The sequence below is a fragment of the Miniopterus natalensis genome, chromosome 13 (genome assembly GCF_054644295.1).
Source record: "Miniopterus natalensis isolate mMinNat1 chromosome 13, mMinNat1.hap1, whole genome shotgun sequence".
NCBI classification, from domain to species: domain Eukaryota; kingdom Metazoa; phylum Chordata; class Mammalia; order Chiroptera; family Miniopteridae; genus Miniopterus; species Miniopterus natalensis.
The window spans coordinates 3,231,780-3,250,055 of record NC_142093.1 but is presented as its reverse complement, the minus strand read 5'-3'; the positions used below and the strand labels follow the sequence as shown (position 1 = coordinate 3,250,055).

Sequence of the window (18,276 nt, the reverse complement as noted above, 5' to 3'; positions counted from 1 at the left end):
CCTGACACTATTCTTTTTTTCTTTTACTAACTGTTCATTGATGCTTTTGAGATATGCAGTTCTTGACACCTCTCTCCACCAAATGCTTCTTACCTCTTGCTGATTTATCAGTTTCCTTGCCCTGTTGAATTTCTATCAGATGCATCTGGCAAAACCTAGATTTTGGATCAGTTTGTCTCTTTGGCCTACATAAAAGGTGTTTGTTGAGCACTAATGGAGAGAAATCACACAACTACCCAGATTAGTGATGCTTTGAATTCAGTCACCAGTTTCTGCTCGAGCTGTCAGGGCTGCAGAACAATTCTTTCATTTTCTGTTGGGGCTATTTTAAACATTTTTTCCTTTCTTTAAACTTAAGAAACCAAGTATTCTCCACAGATGACATTCCTACTTTATGAGAAAATAGAAGCCATCAAAAAGAGATCCCTTAAGTTTCCTGTTACTTGACTCACCAGTTTATCTCCTCTGTACCGTTTGTTCTTCCCTTTCCTTCTGTTTCAGCGGATGAGATGCCCATACTTCTGTCTCAGGCTGGTTCTCCAACTGTGCTTTGTCTGTTTCTTTAATCTTTCCCTTAATTCTGATTCTTTCTCATCTTGCTAAACTTGTTCAAAAGCCTCTCTGAAACAAAACAAATCAATGGAAAAAATATCCTCAGGTGAGGGTTAACCAAAAAAGAAAAGAAAAAGACATTGATAGGTGTTATTTTTGGACAGTCTAGATGGGATATCTTAGGTGATTATATTAAGTGTTTTAACATTAAGAGGACTTCAAATTTCAGAATATTTTAAAAATCAGTGATTATTCAACTTATTCTAAAATTGCCCTTAGGTTCATGTTGATCTCAAAGAGAGTAGTTTTTTGTTTGTTTTTGTTTTTTGTTTGTTTTGTTTTTTAAATGTCCACAGCGGAGACAGTGTTTAACCTGTATGATGTGCACTTACTGGAGGTCTGTAGTACGATAGGCAATTCAAGAACAGTCAGTTATCTAATGATCGCTATTGATTTAAGGCTTTTAAGGGTTTGCGTGGAACTTTTGAATATGGGTATGTGTGGAATTCTGCAAATTAATAAATTTTAAGATAATGAAGCTGCAATCTGAATTCTGGACTTTTATCTGTCTTGTTTTCCCTCTTTCTTGGCACTGACTTTTTTGTCACTGCTGGTGATGAGCGTCATTAGCTCCCAACTGCTGTTGCTTTCTCTCACCCTGGTTTGCGGTCAGACTGCAGGGCAGCTAAGGTAGCTAAGGTAAGCGCTTAAATTGAAATATCCTCAAATCTCTTATAGATCTGGCTGGGATACAAATGAAAATGGTAATGATGTCTTTTAAAATAAAGGAGATGATGGAAGCTTCAATCTTTTATTTATGTTTGAATAGCAAAATTAAGGACTGAAGTGATGATTAAGAAATTATGGTATCTTTAAAACCCACTAGTGTTAGTGTAGATACTATTCACGGACCATTGACTAAGCCAGAGAGGAAACAGAATGTCTAACTCAGAAAGGGGAAAGGAGCTCTGCACAGCTGTGGTATCCCATAATGATTAAATCAGCCGTAATGATAAAGTAAGCATTGTTTTTTGGTTGTTTTACTTTCTACCACATATAATGGTTGAGACATAATCCAGGTACTTTTAAGAAGTTATAGTTTATTTGAGAAGAAATAGCTTGTTATCAAATGGAAAGTTAAATGATGATTTAAAGAGCAATAAATACAATAATATAAAATAGTGTCTTGCTGTTTGAGCAGCGGTGAACATTGTGAATTAAGAAAAGGTAGCAGTCACTGGGCTTTGGAAGTAGAAAAGCATTAAGGAAAAGCGGGACTTGTTTTGACGATGATAGTGATGAAGGCAATTACGATAATAGCAGCAAATATGTACCTCCTGTTTCTGGCAGTTTAATATGTATTAACTCATTTGGTTCTTCCTACAGCTCTATGAAATACTATTATTTTCTTGACAGTCCTGATAAGGAAATTGAAGGAAAGAGGGGTTAAATAACGATTACGGTCACACTGCTTCTAAGTGGCGGAGCTGGGATTCTGCAGTGTAGTCTCAGTTTCTTTGGTTAGGCTACTCTGCGTCTCACACAGTAGGGTTGTAAAGGACTGTGGGGAACAGGGAGGGTCTGCTTCCTTTGCCTTACTTGGTTCTGTGGAACTTTGTGTAGGCCTTTGGAATGGCCATATCTCTGAGTGGAAAATAAGCTCTTATCCAGGCCACAGGCTTTTGTTCTGTGAAGTTTTGGTTAAAGTCTTTTTTTCTTCCAAGATAACATGTGTTTTCAGTAAGGAAAACTTAAAAACTCTCAAAGCAGATTCTTTTTTTTTCTAAATAAAAAAGAGGACATATTTTAACCTTTTTGAATGGAAATTTTTTTTTTTAACCAGTGTCATTTTTATCATATTGTATTAGGGCATTTGAGTAAAACTGTCTATTGAGAATAAATGTGTAACAATTCTTTTGCATTTAAAAATAATTGGTACTGTGTAATTATTTAGAAAACTAATGAAGAAATTGAAGAAAGGACTGTTGAAAGTTCTTAAAAATCATTGACATTGGATTAAAACAAATCAAAAGATCTAGTCGTACCCTTGTATATGTATGTATTTGTAAAATTTTATAGGACCACCAAAAATAGTGATCTTTATGTAGACAATTTACAATGTTGCTGATAGGTATTATTGCATAACAATCAACATATAGTAAAATACTTAATATTGTTTGGAATATAAACATGGAATTCTTCCATTGTATATAGAATCTTAAGTATCATGCTGTATTATTAAAACACATAATTGCTTTAGTCAGGAATCCTCCCCCCATATTTATTTATTTTTTATTTATTTATTTTTTATTTTTAAATATATCTTTATTGATTTCAGAGAGAGGAAAGGAGAGGGAGAGAGAGATAGAAACATCAGTGGTGAGAGAGTCATTGATTGGCTGCAGCCCGCAACCCAGGCATGTGCCCTGACCGGGAATCGAACCCCGATCACCTGGATCCTAGGTCAATGCTCAACCTCTGAGCCACGGCCTGCCGGGCATCCCCCTATATTTATGATGAACATTTTAAAATTAATCCTTCCTTCATAAAAGTAATAACCATTTAACAAAGGTAATATAACAGTGTCTAAAGACTTGGGCTCTGGAGTCATATTTGAGTTTCTTTTTTTTTTTTTTTTTTTTTTAAATATATCTTTATTGATTTCAGAGAGAGGAAAGAGAGAGATAGAAACATCAATGATGAGAGAGTCATTGATCAAGCCCGCAACCGCGCATGTGCCCTGACCGGCAGTCGAACCCCGATCGCCTGGATCCCAGGTCGATGCTCAACCGCTGAGCCACACCTGGCCGGGCTGGGTTTATTTCTTATCTTGTATCACCTTATAAATTACTTAACCTTTGAACCTATCAGTTACCTCTCAGTAGAATGGGAGTTAATGATAATGCTTCCTTTATAAAGTTAAGTTTAAATGAGGAAATCTAAAGCACGTAGGTATTATAAGCCTTGAACAAATGCTAGGTTTATTTATTATTGTGTAAAAACCACATAACACAATTTATCGTCGTAACCAAATGTTCAGTTCAGGAGGATTAAGCATATTCACATTGTCTTGCACCCAAGATCCAGAGCTCTTCCATCTTGCAAAACTGAAACTCCAATCCCATTAAAAAACAGCTCCCCATTTCCTCCTCCCTGTGGCAACCACCCTTCTACTTTTTGTCTCTGAATCTGACTGTTTTAGGTACCTTATGTAAGTGGGATCTACAGTATTTGTCTTTGTGTGACTGACTTATTTCACTTAGCATAGTGCTCTCAAAATTCTAACATTAGAATTTTCTTTTTCAAGGCTGAATAATATTCCATTGTGTGTATATGCTCCATTATCTATTCATTTGTAGATGGACATGTGGGTTTCTACCTTTTCACTATTGTAAATAGTGCTGCTATAAACACAGTATTACAAACATCTCTTAGAGACCCTGCTTTCAATTCTTATCAGTATACCAAGGAGTGGAATTGCTGGATCCTATTTTCAGGTTTTTGAGGAACCATCATACAGTTTTCCACAGTGGCTGCACCATTTTACAGTTCCACCAACAGTGTACAGGGTTCCAGTTTCTTGTCATTTCTTTTTAATGGCTGCTGTTGGTACTAGCTGTCCTGCATCACGAGGTGAAAGTAGTGCATTCAGGTTGATGGTAACAGAGCTGAGGAGTCTGGGTCCCTGATGATCATTGGTGCTACTGTATCCATACCTTAACTGTTTTAAACAGTTATGAGGGACATTTTGTTTCTTGCAGCCGAACCTAATTCAAACTAAGATATTTTAAAATTACCATCCTTTCTTTACTATTGCCAAGGAAATGTTTAGAAATGTGTAGCAAAGGCAATTTGTTTGCGTTTTTTAATAGCTTTTAAAAATTCATAGTTACCCTTCATTAGAGTTTTTTTTATGTATATGACTTCTGTTTTACAGACTTTTTTTTTTTATATGTTTTTATTGATTTCAGAGAGGGAGAGGGAGAGAAACATCAGTGATGATAGAGAGTCATTGATCTGTTGCCTCCTGCATGCCCCCCTGCTGGGAATCAAGGCCGAAACCTGGGCATGTGCCCTGACAGGGAAACGAACCGCCATCTCCTGGATCCTAGGTTGGTGCTCAACTGCTGAGCCATGCCAGCCAGGCATGTTTTACAGACATTTTAATTCCTCCTTGCCTTTTTGATTTTTAGAGCGAGAGCAAGAGGAAGAAGGAGAGGAGAGAGAGAAAAACATCAATATGAGAGAGAAACGTCAATTGGTTGCCTCCCATATGCATCCCAACTGGGGATTGAACCTGCAGTCTAGGTATGTGCCTGACCAGGAATTGAACCTGCGAAGTTTTGGTGTACAGGGATGGCTCTCCAACCAACTGACCCACTGGCCAGGGCTCCTTGTCTTTTTTACAGCAATCCTGCAGAGTCATAGTATTCTCTCTGTTTACTGATCCTGTGGAGGTTAAGAAGTTATGCCAGCTGGTGGTAGTAGTAGAGTTCGTATTCCTTTTCAGATCTTTCTGAGTCCAAATCTCATGCTTTTCTCACTAAGCCATGACTTTTCTGATGCCTTTGTTTTGAATCTTTATTCCTGGGACACCTTCTGGTTGGTAAATTAATCCCTTTACTTAGGGGATGCTGCACAAGTGACTAAATTGTTTCAGGGCACTTATTTTTGTTTGCTTGTTGAAGAAGAGTGAGAAGTTAAGCTTCTCCTAATCTACAAAGTGGAAAACCACCATAGTCCCTGACCATGGATGAGAGGTATGCCGGAGGCCTCAGCTATGCTAATGTCCTTCTTCAATTGAAGATTTAGTTTTAGGTGTGATGATTTTTAAATTGTTGTACTTAGGATCTGAGGAAAACAGCTCGATTCTTTTAGTCAATTCTATATCTCTTAATTCATTGAGAAAATTTTTTTTTAATTTAATCTTTATTGTTGAAAGTATTACAGATGTCTCTCTTCATTCCCCCCCTCCAAATTTTGATATATTTTTGGTTGTCATTCTCTTACTATTTTGTTTTAGCCTACTCTTATTGTTCTGTAGTGACATAATAGCAGTCACAGGACAAACATCACATCATAGGAGCATAAGAGTGCCAAGAATTACTTAAAGTACATGATCACATAAAACATTTACTTTTTAAAGAAACTTAATTTTTATAATTTGTTATGGCAAAATAATTTTAAAGTCTGGGCATTTTAGAACCTGTTTTACCTGTTGTCTCAAGTGAAATGAGGGCTGATTGCATACCTAAAAGAGAAATTTACTGGTGGAAGAGACAGATGCCAGAACCATTGAGAATAAGTCCTTGTTTGTGTAACCTTTTAGTTTGTTGAGTCTTTCTGTTTTTTGGAGTACAGGAAATTAAATACTATGGAAGAATTTGCCATTCCCAGCTGGTCACATGTTCACTACGCTGTAGAATTTCTCAGGGCTACTTTTATTATTTTATAAATCTAGCATGCTTTTTTTCTTTAGTACTTGACAATGTATGGATGTAAATTTAACAAGGAAATTGTTTAAAACTGGTAATATTATATATACAGATGCTGTATAAATTCTGAATTTTTTTGAACTTTAAAACCTACCCATTGCCTCCCTCTCACCAACCTTCGATATTGAGTATATGTTGTGAGTTTTCCTCTTCTGCTTTTACAGTACTTAACCTGCTTTTCCAACTTTTTAAGTTTGACTGCTACCAGTTAAGGGTAGCTGTATTCAGTAGTGTTTTTAAAGAGAGCTGTCTTAGAATGTATCAAAATATGCCTCTGCCCAGTGTGGTAGCTGTTAGCTACACATGGCTCAGTTAATTAAAATAATTACAATAAAATAAGTTTAGTTCTTCAGCTGCACTAGCCTTATTTCAAGTGCTCAATAGTCACATGTGGCTAGGGGCTACCATATTGGACAGCACAGAAATAGAACATCTACTGAGTATCTGAAATGCAGCCAATCAGATTGTAACCTGAAGAAGGTACCAGGTTGTAATCACTAAGTGTCTGTTATATACAACCTATGATTCTTCCTTCAACAGAACTTAATATTTTTGGATTTATAATATGTTGTAATGTTCATTCTCAAGGATAATTATAAAATGGAATATTTTGTGGTGACCATGCTTGCAATATGACATTTTCATAATCCAGTTATTTGCCTTTTAAATTCATAATTTTTATTAAGAGTCAGTGACTGTTGTATCCTCAGAGTTCTCTCAGTATTGCATATATCATAATAAAACAGGCAGTATCTTTTATGAAGCCTGAACTATATGACCAAGCATAGGAAGTACAGGAATCTCCCACTGACATCTGCTGGACTTGTGATCCCCAACTCCAACTTTAACCTTTTATTTATTTTTTAATTGCAAATAAGACTTTCTTTTAATGGCCAAACACATGTTTAGGATTTCCTAAAGGTTGCAGTCAGTGGTAACATTAGGTAACACAAATACCGACAGGCTACTTTCCTTAAAAAAAAAATTCGGCCTGAGCATTGGAGGATTGAGGGTTTGATTCCTGGTCAGGGACACGTACCTGGGTTGCAGGCCCATCTCCCGCCCTCCCCCCGTTGGGGCACTTTTGGGAGGCAGCCAGTCGATGTGTCTCTGTCACATCGATGTTTCTCTCTCCCCCCCTTCCACTCTCTCTAAAAATCAATGGGAAAAATATCCTTAGGTGAGGATTAAAAAAAATTTCACCAAATTTTGGGACCAGATTACCATAATGTGGACTAAATTAACAGGAGAAAAATAATCCTGCAAAACCTATTTACAGGGAGATTTACCAGGAAAAGAAAGTATTTTCAGGCCATCCTCATTTGACTTCTTTTTTGCATAATTAGTGCAGCTCATTCATAAAATCCCTCAAAGAAAAAATTTTGACATAGCTTTTATATTAAATGATTGGTTTCATACTTAGGAATGTTAAACTACATTTTTATGTTTTATACTCTTTAATTTTTGTGATGGGGGCATGGTTGGTGAGGAAGGTGACTGAAATAGGTTTTCAGGTTTAGAATCCTAATTTGTAATACTATTTCTGTTGGAAATTAGAGTTTGATTTATAAATTTGAATTTCATTCACTACCAAGCAACCAGTTAAGTTGTCAGATGGATGGGGGGGTCATGTGTATAGCTCAATTAATAATAATCAATCCATGTTTATGAATACGTATGTATAATATACTTACATGTAGACGCACACAGTTTTTTTTGCGAGTGTTTCATTTTCAGAAGCATTGGGTTAGATTCAGATATATTTGTTTATAGGAATTTCTTTTAAGATAATGTTGTCCTTTTGGTTACAAAAAGGAAAGCCAATTGTATTATTTGGTGGCACAGGAGAAAAAAGCATTTATAAAATGAGATGCTACTGCCTGGTCACTTCATGTGTAGAAATCATAAGATCATTTTGCATACTTTTGAGTTATACTTTTTTCTTAAATATGACCTATTTAGTATGTTTTTAATACTGTAAGCTAATTGTGGTTAGCGTTTATAGTCTTGCCAGTTTTCCAAGGAAATGGCGTAGTAAAATATGAGACCTCGATTATATATGTCCTGTGGTCGACTTACTTTATTTGAATATGAGTTTATTGTCATTCTTTTTCCTGGAGAAAATTTGCTTTCTCTATATATCAGTGTTTTTCAGTCAAGTCTGATACGTTAATTCTTGTTTGTCAGCATTTGGATTGTTTCTATTGTACTTCTCACATGCTGTTGATAGATATTTTCTCGCTATATTAGCTGGCTGCAGCATTACAGCTTTGCTTTCTGGTGGAAATAGGTTTGTTCACTAAGCTCCTTAGAGCCAGGAACATTAGCTCATTCATTTATGCTAGAGACATATTTGTTGGCCGGATGTCCCAGAGCTATCAGATTAACAGTGTTCTTTTTACCTGTTTCAGTATTCCCTTGCTGTGATTGGAAAGTGAACTTATTTTGTAATTGTATCTTAAGTCCTTTGTGTTCCAAGGACTTTGTGTACATTGTCATTTAGTAAATATTTATTTAGCAACTACCACATGCCAAACCCTGGTTTCGGCCCTGGATTAGGCCCTGGGAACATAGCAGTGAACAAAACAGATAAAAATTCCCTGCCATCAGTTTACATTTTAATGGGGAGCTGGAAAATAATAAATAATTAACTTAATTGTATCTAAGATAATGATTTATGGTAAGGAGAGAAAAAGTAAAACAGAAAGATACGACTCTAAAAGGTGACTTTTAAATAAAAACTCGGGGGAATGGTAGAGTTAACCATACAGATAAATGGATATGAGCATTTCAGACAGAAGGAAGTAGCACATCTAAAAGCCGTGAGTCAGGAATATACCTTGGTGTGATTTAAAAATAAACAAAATCCAACTTTTTATTGGAAACAATTTCAGATTTACAGAAAAGTTTTTAAAACTTCTGTATACACTTTGCTTAGAGACCTCACTCAGGTTTTGTTAATTTCCTGAACAGTAATGCTCAGGCCAAAAGGTTCTAATCCAGGGCCGTGTGTGGCATCCAGCTCTCGCGTGTCTTGAATCTCCTTAGATTTGAAACAGTTCCTCGGTCTTCCTTGATTTTCATGCTGTTCTTAGTTTTGAAGATTACATACCACTCATTTTGTAGAGTATCCCTCAGTTTGGGTTTGCCTAATGCTGCCTGATGATTAGACCCAAGATTTGTGTTTTGGGTACAGTTTCACAGAGGGGCTGTGTTGTTAATGAATCCCATTTGGTGGCATACAGTTCATTTCATTAGGAAGTGTTAACTTTGATTACTTGACTGGAGATGATGTCTACTAGGTTTCTATTACTCCTCTTCCTTTGTCATTAATAAGTATTTTGTGGGGCTACTTTGCGACTATGTAAAATCGTGTTTCTATTCCCACTTTTACCCACTAGTTTTAGCATCCACTAGTGTTTTTCAGCTAAATTAATTTTTACCATGATGGTTGGCTGATGGTGATATTCTGATTCAAGTATTCATTCTACGTTTATTAGTTAGCATTTTACTGTAAGGAAGAGAGTTAATTAACAAATTCATTCATATCATTTTATATCAGGAATTCTTGTTTTATCAGTGGGTTATACTCCATTACTATCATCATTTATTTTAATACTCAGATTGTCCCAGATTTCCCACCTGGAGCGCTTTCAAGCTGGCTTGTACGTTCTTTTGTCATGTTTCCATCAGTCATTTTGTACTTCTTTACTTTTTAAAAAAACGTTTATCTTGAAATAATTGTAAGTTCATAGGAAGTTGCAAAAATAATACAGGAGGTCCCGTGCACCCTTAACCCAGTCCCCTACTGCTTATGTCTTACACAACTATAGTACATCACCAAAATCAGGACACTGGCATGGATGCAATGCATATGTGTAGTTCTGTGTCATTTTACACCCGTGCACCTCCTTATTTTCGGCTCAAGATGATACAGAGTCATAATTTTCCTGTTCTAGTTCTGGAATCAGCCGTTTCCCCAAGGAACCCTAATTTCTTTTGGTGGAGAGTAGTATTTCAGAATCACAGTCTGGGTGCTAGGTGGGTTCATTGCTATTGGAGTGTCTTTGCACCTAAGATCCACACAGGCATATACATCTATATATCTGTCTTTACATATTGAAAACCATAAATTTACACTGATACCTCCAATTTCAGGCCAACACCATGTGTTCATTCTAGGCACCCCCCTCCCCCGCCATATTTATACTTCTCCCAATAGTAAGAGCTGGTATCTGTTATCATATAGTTACTAATTTGCTCAGTTTCTCCGTATGTAGCCAGCTCCCCACCCCATAGTACTGTGGTGCTGCTCAGTACTTGTGAAGGCTGCTACCTTCCTACTTCATACCCCATTCCTCTTACTCCTTGCGCAGGACCCCTGTTGTGATTTTTAAAACATTTGGAAGGCCAGTGTGGCTGGAGCAGAATGAATGAGAAATAAAGTAATAGGGGGTGAGGTTTGAGAGTTAATTAAACACCTTGCTGACCGGTCACCAGTATACACGTGTTTTCGTGTCTGAACATTGCTGACCAGCCATGAGATAACTTGAGTCTGCACTTACATTAATTTAACTAAGTTTAAACACCTTGCTGACCAAAGTACCTGGCTGCGTGGGTGAGTTCTGGCTCTAGATAGCCGGGCAGCGAGGTGTTAAGTGGGTAAGGGCTGATCATAAAGAGCCTCATAGGTTATAGCTGGATATTTGTACTTTACTCTCAATGAAGTGGAAGCCATTAGAGGTTTTGAACAGAGGAGTGATGGGATCATCTCTGTTGCATTGAAAATAATCTGAAGGGTAAAGGAGAGGGCAAAGCTGCAGGTAGGGAGACATGATAGTAGGCTTTTGCCATAATTCAAGTAAAATGATGAAGTCTTGAACTAGAGTGGTGGCAGTGGGAGTAGTGAAAACTGGTGGAATTCTGAATTTATTTTGAAGGTAATGCTTGCAGGGTTTGTAGGTGTTTGGATTTAGGTTCTTGAGAGAGAGAGAGAGAGAGAGAGAGAGAGAGAGAGAGAGAAGTCAAGGTTGACACCAAAGATGTTGGCCTGAGCATTTGGCAGGATGAAATTGCCATTTGCTGAGATGTGGGACTGAATGGTGAAGTGGTTGCAGTGGAAATGGGTAGGTACAGTTTTGGACATCATCATTTGAGATATTTATTAGACATCCAGATAAACTGGGTAGCACATAGGCAAGTGAAGATAGGGGTCTAGAATTCATTATTTTAGGTATCTGGGATAGAGATAATAAATATGGAAGCTGTTAGCACTTAGAGACAAGATGAGAGCCCAAGGACTGAGGAGAAAACCAGCAAAGAAGACTGAGAAAGGGCAGCCAGAGACATGCATAGAAAACCATGAGAATGCATTGCCATCATAGTCAAATGAGGAAAGTTTTTCAAGAAATAGATAGTAAAGGATTGATTGTTCAAAGATGTTTATAGGTCAAGTAAAATGTGGAACCAGAAATGATAATTGGGTTAGCAGTGTGATAGGCTTGAGAAGAACAATTCAGATAATTTGTTTGTGGACGTGGTGGGATGGGGGGCAACTGGAGTGAGTTCTAAAGAGAGTAGGAGCAGAAAAGCTAAAAGCAGATAGTATAGGTGCCTCTTTCAAGGAATTTCCCTGTAAAGAAAAGGGGAGAAATGAGATGAAAGCTGTATGGGAAGTGGAGTCAAGGGATTTTATTTTTTTAAGGGCAAGAGAAATGCCAATGGCAGTAATCAGAGAGAGAGAGAGGGGAGATGATGGGATGGCTATGGTAGGGGGACCAGAGGATTGTAGTGTTGTCTTTTAGTAGGTGAGAGGGGATGGGAGATTAGGGCATAGGTGGAGAGATTGGCTCTATGGTTAGGACTATACTATAACAGCAGGAAAGAAAGACTATGTGGGTACAGATGCAGGAGTATAGACTACTTGGTGATAAGAGCTTGTGCAAGCTCGTAATGAGATATACCAGGACTGTAGCTGAGAATGACATTAGGAGAGGAGATTTTTGAAGTTTGAGGGGAAAAAATTTGGAATCATCCAGGAGGAGGCTGGGAGAGAAAATGGCCCCGGGAAGTAGGCCAGGGTTGCCACTCAGCAAAGGGCCGCTTGAGCATGGTTGTGTGCTTCTCCTAAGTCAGACCTAGAAAGAGAATTGGATTAACCAATGACATAATTTTCCAGGAGAGTATGATTAAATGAGAAGAACAAGAGGGTAAGTGCAGGGCAGTGATTATGATGATGGACTGGACTTTAAGTATATAAAGAGTAAAACAGTAGTGGGGAAGGTGAAGGATAGTGGGAAATGATCGGGTCTGGATTGAAGGCCCCTGATGAGTCAAAAGGTTGTTGGAGTGGGAGGTATTAGTGAGAGGGAGCTGGAAAGATGAGAGGATGGTGAGCAATGACTAGGATGTTTAAAATTGGGATTATGGAGGTGTTGCAGTTATTGGAAATGATAAGGTTAAGGAGACCACAGGAGTGAGAGTTCCACAATATTAGATATCACTCCTCTGCCTCCTACAAGTCTTATGTTCTCCCCCCTCCTTTTCCCAAAGTTCTGTGGAATTCAAATAAATGTTGCTTCTGCCCAGAACTTGAATCTTTATTGTGATCTTTATAGGAATTTAAAATAGGATATGTTTCAGTAGAAATATGGAGAGCTATACTACATGAGTATTTTTTAAGTATGAATTTATTAAGGTGTGTTCTCTAATACTTTAGATCTTGTCCACTTAGGTTTTATTCTATTTTATTATGCGTTACAAAATGGCACTGCAAAAATGTTAGAATTTAGGAAAATAAAAGAATAAAACCATATAACTCCACCATACTATCACAATTACTGTATTCACTTTGCTGTGTTTTCATTTAAAAATTCTTATATGCATACTTCCTTTAAGTAGAATTACCATACATTCAATTTTATATAGTGTACTTTTTTTTTGACATTGATGTTATATTATAGTCTTTTTAACCATCACTTTTAAAATTTATTATTTTTTTAAATTTTACTTTTAGATTTTTAAATTCTAGTTGACATTCAATATTATTTTATATTAGTTTCAGGTGTACAGCATAGTGGTTAGACATTTCTATAATTTACAAAGTGATCCCCCTGGCAAGTCTAGTATCCAGCTGGCACCACACATAGTTATTACAGTATTATTGACTATAATCCCTACTCTGTACTATAACCATCATTTTAAATGATTGCTTCATATAGCTCTAACAAGCTTTAGTAAAATTTATATAAGTTTTTTTGTTCAAGATTTTTAGGTTGCTTTGAATTTTTGCTACTGTAAATAGTGTTGCTCGAAATGCTTACATGTTGTATGCAATCTCTAAGATTTTAATTGGCTGAAATAAAATTTCAAGCTATATAAAATTGTAGTAAGATTGAAAAGAGTTTTTAAAATTGATTACAGTAAAGTACATTTATAACAGAAGGAGGTAGTGACTAGTACTTTTCAGATTTACCTTTGTTTCATTTGGCTTCATAAACAATACTTGATTAGTTGTCAGACTAGCCCTGTGATACAGATGTTGAGAATGAAAATTTTAAAAGTAAAATAGATTTCTTTATGGAACACAGTGAGGAAACGTTTTTTGGTTCTATCTGTTCGTATCAAAGATGTGCTGATAGGTTTAGATGTTAAAGCCACATTTAAAACACCTTTAAACTCTACATCTCTTGAATGACTTAATCCTTGAATGCCAAGTTTGTATTTAGGTAACATTGAAAATAATGGAAATAATAATGACCAACATTTATTGAGTGATTGATCTTATTTTAGGGACTCTTTGGAGATAAAACGGAACTTTAACTTCACAACTTGTGGAAAAAGGATTTTCTATATTTAGGTTCTTGGTGGGTGGAAACCATGTGGGCAGACTTCTAGTTATAAAATGAAAGAGAAGGTTCTCTTGGTTTAATTAACTGAACAATTGACTGGAAATGGGTTTGGAGGACTGTTTTTTGTCCTTGAGCAGAAATGTAACCAAGTTGTTTACCTTCTGTAAACAAAGCACCAGTAAACAAAGCTTTGTCTGTTTAGTTTACTTTCAAAATTAAAAAAAAAAAAGCTGGAATAGTTCTGTTTTCAACATGGCTTCTCCCCCACTTAATGGTGTTGGTCATCATCATCTTCAGCATCCTTAGTTACTAAATAGACTTTGCAGTAAAAGTTGTTTCTTTCTCTTTTTCACTCCTTTCAGCTCCAAAAAGTCAATAAAGTATAGGTTATTCTGTTCTTAGATGCCCTTACTTCCTTTTAAGTAATCCAGTCTTCCCTGGAGTGCCTCTCTGATGGAGCACAGTATAAACAGACCTTGCCACCAATGCACTTAGAATATTGATGCTGAACCACTTGGCTTAAGAAAAAGATGCTGGTGAACTATATTATTGTAATTACAAAAACTGAGGCAATGTAATTTTGTTAATATTCTTGCAATAATAGAAGCTTATGCCTTACCAATTTAAATTTTTTCTTCTTTTGGAGGTTAATGGAGGCATAGAAGAATGCTTTCCACATGAAAACACCTTTCTTTGATTTGAAAATTGAATACAGAGTATAAATATGGATATATCTAAAAATATAAGTGATTCAGATTTTACGTTTTAAACTTTTTAAAATATCAAAATTATATCAGTAAAGATATATTGATATTTTGTTACTTAAAAGTATCCTAGTATGATAAAATGCTGGAATCTTTGAAAAGCAGTTCAGCCCTGGTGGGTTTCGCTCAGTGTTAGAGCGTCAGCCTGTGGACTGAAGGGTCCTGGGTTCAATTTTGGCCCAGGGCACATACGTACCTCAGTTGCAAGCTGGATCCCCACCTCCAGGCCCTGTTCAGGGCGAGTGCAGGAGGCAACCAGTCGATATGCCTGTCTCACATTGTCTCCCTGCCTCCCTCCCTCCCTCTCTCCCTCTCCCCTTCCACTCTCTCTGAAAAGCAATGGAAAAAATATCCTCAGGTGAGACTGGAAAAAAAACCCTAGTTCAGCTGTCCTGGAGTGGGAATTGTGGGCACTGGAGGGTGGGGTAGTCTCAAAGTGAATTTAACAGTCTCAACTTGACTGGAAGTTGGATATTTATTATTTTTAATGAATTCTTTTTCAGTTAAGGAAAATCTAGATTGTTTTCTGTGTCTAAATCATTTTAATTGCAATTGAAATGTTTATAGTTACTCTGAGCACCTCTGGTGTCTGTTATTAATGTTTTCATAAAGTATTGACATTTTTTAAAGAATGAAAATTTCAAATGTGAAGTATAAATGAATGGTAAAATATAGAATGTGCAGTTCTTCTAGAATTAGTAACTTAAAACCCCAAGTTACCTTTCTAAGTTTTGCATGTAATTTTCCCTCTACCCAGATCCCCAAAAGGTCTCTTTATTGCTGATTTGTTTTCTGCAATCCTCCAGCTTCCTTCTTTACCCTTCCAAGCTCCTGTTGATGTGAGTCTGGTCATTGAGAGTAGGGGGATGAGTTAAGTTTATTGGGTCTCTAAGATTTAGGTAGTATCCTGCTAGTCATTTCCTAATAGCATGACCTTGGGCAAGTCTAAGTCACTTAATATAAGCCTTAGTTTGTTTATTTTTTAAAATGAATATATTTTATTCTGCCCTCCTCAGAGTTACTTGGGGATGGGACAATATATATGATAGTGTTTTAGAAACATGGTTTCCTACACAAGCATATTCACTGAGTAACTTGTTTCTTAGTTTTTTTTCACCCCTACCAAGTTATATGTATGTACTTTTTCCTATTTTGATTATAAATTTAATGCATTCTTGTAGAAAGTCTGGAAAATACAGAAAACTTTAAGAAGAAAATAGAAATCTGAACAGTGCATCATCCCGTTTTCATGTTTTTATGGGAAATTTAGTTTTGAGGCTGAGTTCTCTGAAGGTAAGGATAGTTAGTGTCTTACTTATTTTTGGATTTTCTATTCTTTGCACTAGGCACAAAATTAATGATTGTTGAGTGAACGGCAACTTCCTTAGTCTGAGTGTATTTCTAAAAGTCAAAATCTTGGTGAAATTTTACTGGGCATTTGAAGAGAGAAAAGTCATCTAACCAACAAAAATAATAGTGGATACATATTTTTAAATGACTTGTTTCTGTTAGCTAAGAGAACAAAGGAAACCATGATAGGATCAATCCTGATACTTTCTGACAGAAGGTCAGTTAAAGGTGTTGGATATTGAGCCACTGGGCAGTTTCATATGAAAGTGGATTGACATTTATTCAGCGTGAACAATCTATGATAAAATGAAAGGCCTTTTTTTTGAATGCTTGGGAATTGTAACAACTTTCTTTTTCCTCTTTTTTATTTTTTGTTAAATAGGATGGCTTAAATTCCTTGGTCCTTGATTTGGATTTTCCTGCTTTGAGGAAAAACAAGAATATAGATAATTTCTTAAACAGATGTAAGTATGTTAAACTTCATGTTTCATCCTATAACTATACTTTCATGAGACTTTTATGTTTGGTTAATAGTATTAAAATCCATAAACTTATTAACTTACTAAACTTAAGTAGTTTTTAGCTTGCCGCTTGATTTATTTAAATACTAATATTCTTTATTTTTCAAAGAAAAACTGCAGAACCAATTGTAGCACACAAAGTAGGTAAAGTACAAGATTTTGTGTAAGTTATTAAGACTAGTGGCTTCAGGACAGATTATTTATGGCACTTCCAAGAGAAGTTTTAAATGAATATTACCAACTCTTAAGACTTGCCTTTACATTATCCGGACTACTTAATGAGCTTTATGTTTGTATAAATGTAGACATTTCAGTCTAGTTAGCAAAAGATAATGTAATAACAATTATTGCCATATATATGGTAACTCTTAATATTTGTCAGTATTGATGTTGCCATGAAGGTGTAACGAAGGTGAATTCTAAGAATAAGAAAATTTTAAAATAACTAATATGCACTTTATTTCAACACAGTAAGCTCTTTAATTTGGAATTGTCAGAGATGGGATTGTTTTCCTAATTCAGCAATTTTGTCTATAGTTACCATATCTACAATATGTGATTACTAAAGAAGTAGGCTTACAAAAATTCATTACTAAGATTAGCCCTGCAAGTAATTTTATAGTAGCTTTCTTCCATGACTTAGAATGCACTCAGGATTGCTTGGGTCATCACTGTTTCAGCTGTCATCTAACTTGCCAAGCAGCAGAGTCAGAAACAGAATGGCTTAACTGCTACTTTTTGGTAGTCAGCAGTGTTTGTTTTTTTGTGTTAATAAACCATAGCATTTTGGTTCTTTGATGTAAAGTTAATGTGTATCTTATATTTTTAAATAGCAATCTTTAAAAACTTGACAGATTTAGCTGAAAACTAAGCCCAGTTTCTTGAAATAAAAATTTGTTTACAAATACGGTGATTATTTAAAAATATTATTTATAAATGTGATGATTAATATTATAAATATGGTGGTCTTTTTATTGTAGATGAGAAAATTGTGAAAAAAATCAGAGGTCTACAGATGAAGGCAGAAGACTATGATGTTGTAAAAGTTATTGGAAGAGGTGCTTTTGGTGAAGTCCAGTTGGTAAGAAAATATTTGTATTGTTCTTATTACTATTTTTTGATGACATCATTTTGTGAAACATTATCAATAGCCCTGGAGTAGATCTAATTTCTTTGCCTGGCCATGCCAGAGTTAGCTTTCTGAGGTTGGTCAAGTCATTCCATCTCAGAGAGCCTCAGTGTGCTCATCTATAAAAGGAGGCAATTGTGCTATAAACACCACATCTCTTACTAGCTTTGAAACAATGAGATTTAGAAGAAGGCCAGCTTGGCTTCACACATGATCTGCATAGTGAATATTCCACCAGAACTACTGTGTTTTATTTAGTATCAGATTAATAACATCTCTGATTAATTAACTGAGGTTTATTCAGATATATGAGAAACCCAACATATACACTTGAATAACTGAAATTTATCTTTACAGGTCAGAGTGGTACCAACTAGAAATATTGTAAATGTTTGCAGTAAATATTTCATTTGTAGTATTAAATGAAGAACTATAATAATATTCCTGTTTCCATCACCTGTGTATGAAACTTCTCTGTTTGTGTCCTTATAGTTGAAGTATGGAGTCCATTTCTGTTTTCGCTGAACAGTGTTTTACTCTTCTTGACTGAGCACCGAGAAAAGCGGTGATTACCATGTACCAGTCTGGGTTTCTCTAGGAACAAGTCATGACAGA

The 18,276-nt window shown here is 36.0% G+C and overlaps 1 protein-coding gene across 1 annotated transcript in view; it reads left to right on the top strand.

The window, feature by feature from the left end:
• ROCK2 (Rho associated coiled-coil containing protein kinase 2) overlaps positions 1-18,276 on the top strand; it is a 77,856-nt gene that overhangs the window by 13,484 nt on the left and 46,096 nt on the right. The window contains exons 2-3 of the mRNA XM_087823346.1: positions 16,394-16,475; positions 17,513-17,613. Coding sequence (XP_087679472.1) covers positions 16,394-16,475; positions 17,513-17,613 — 183 coding nt within the window. The remainder of the gene's footprint in view (positions 1-16,393; positions 16,476-17,512; positions 17,614-18,276) is intronic.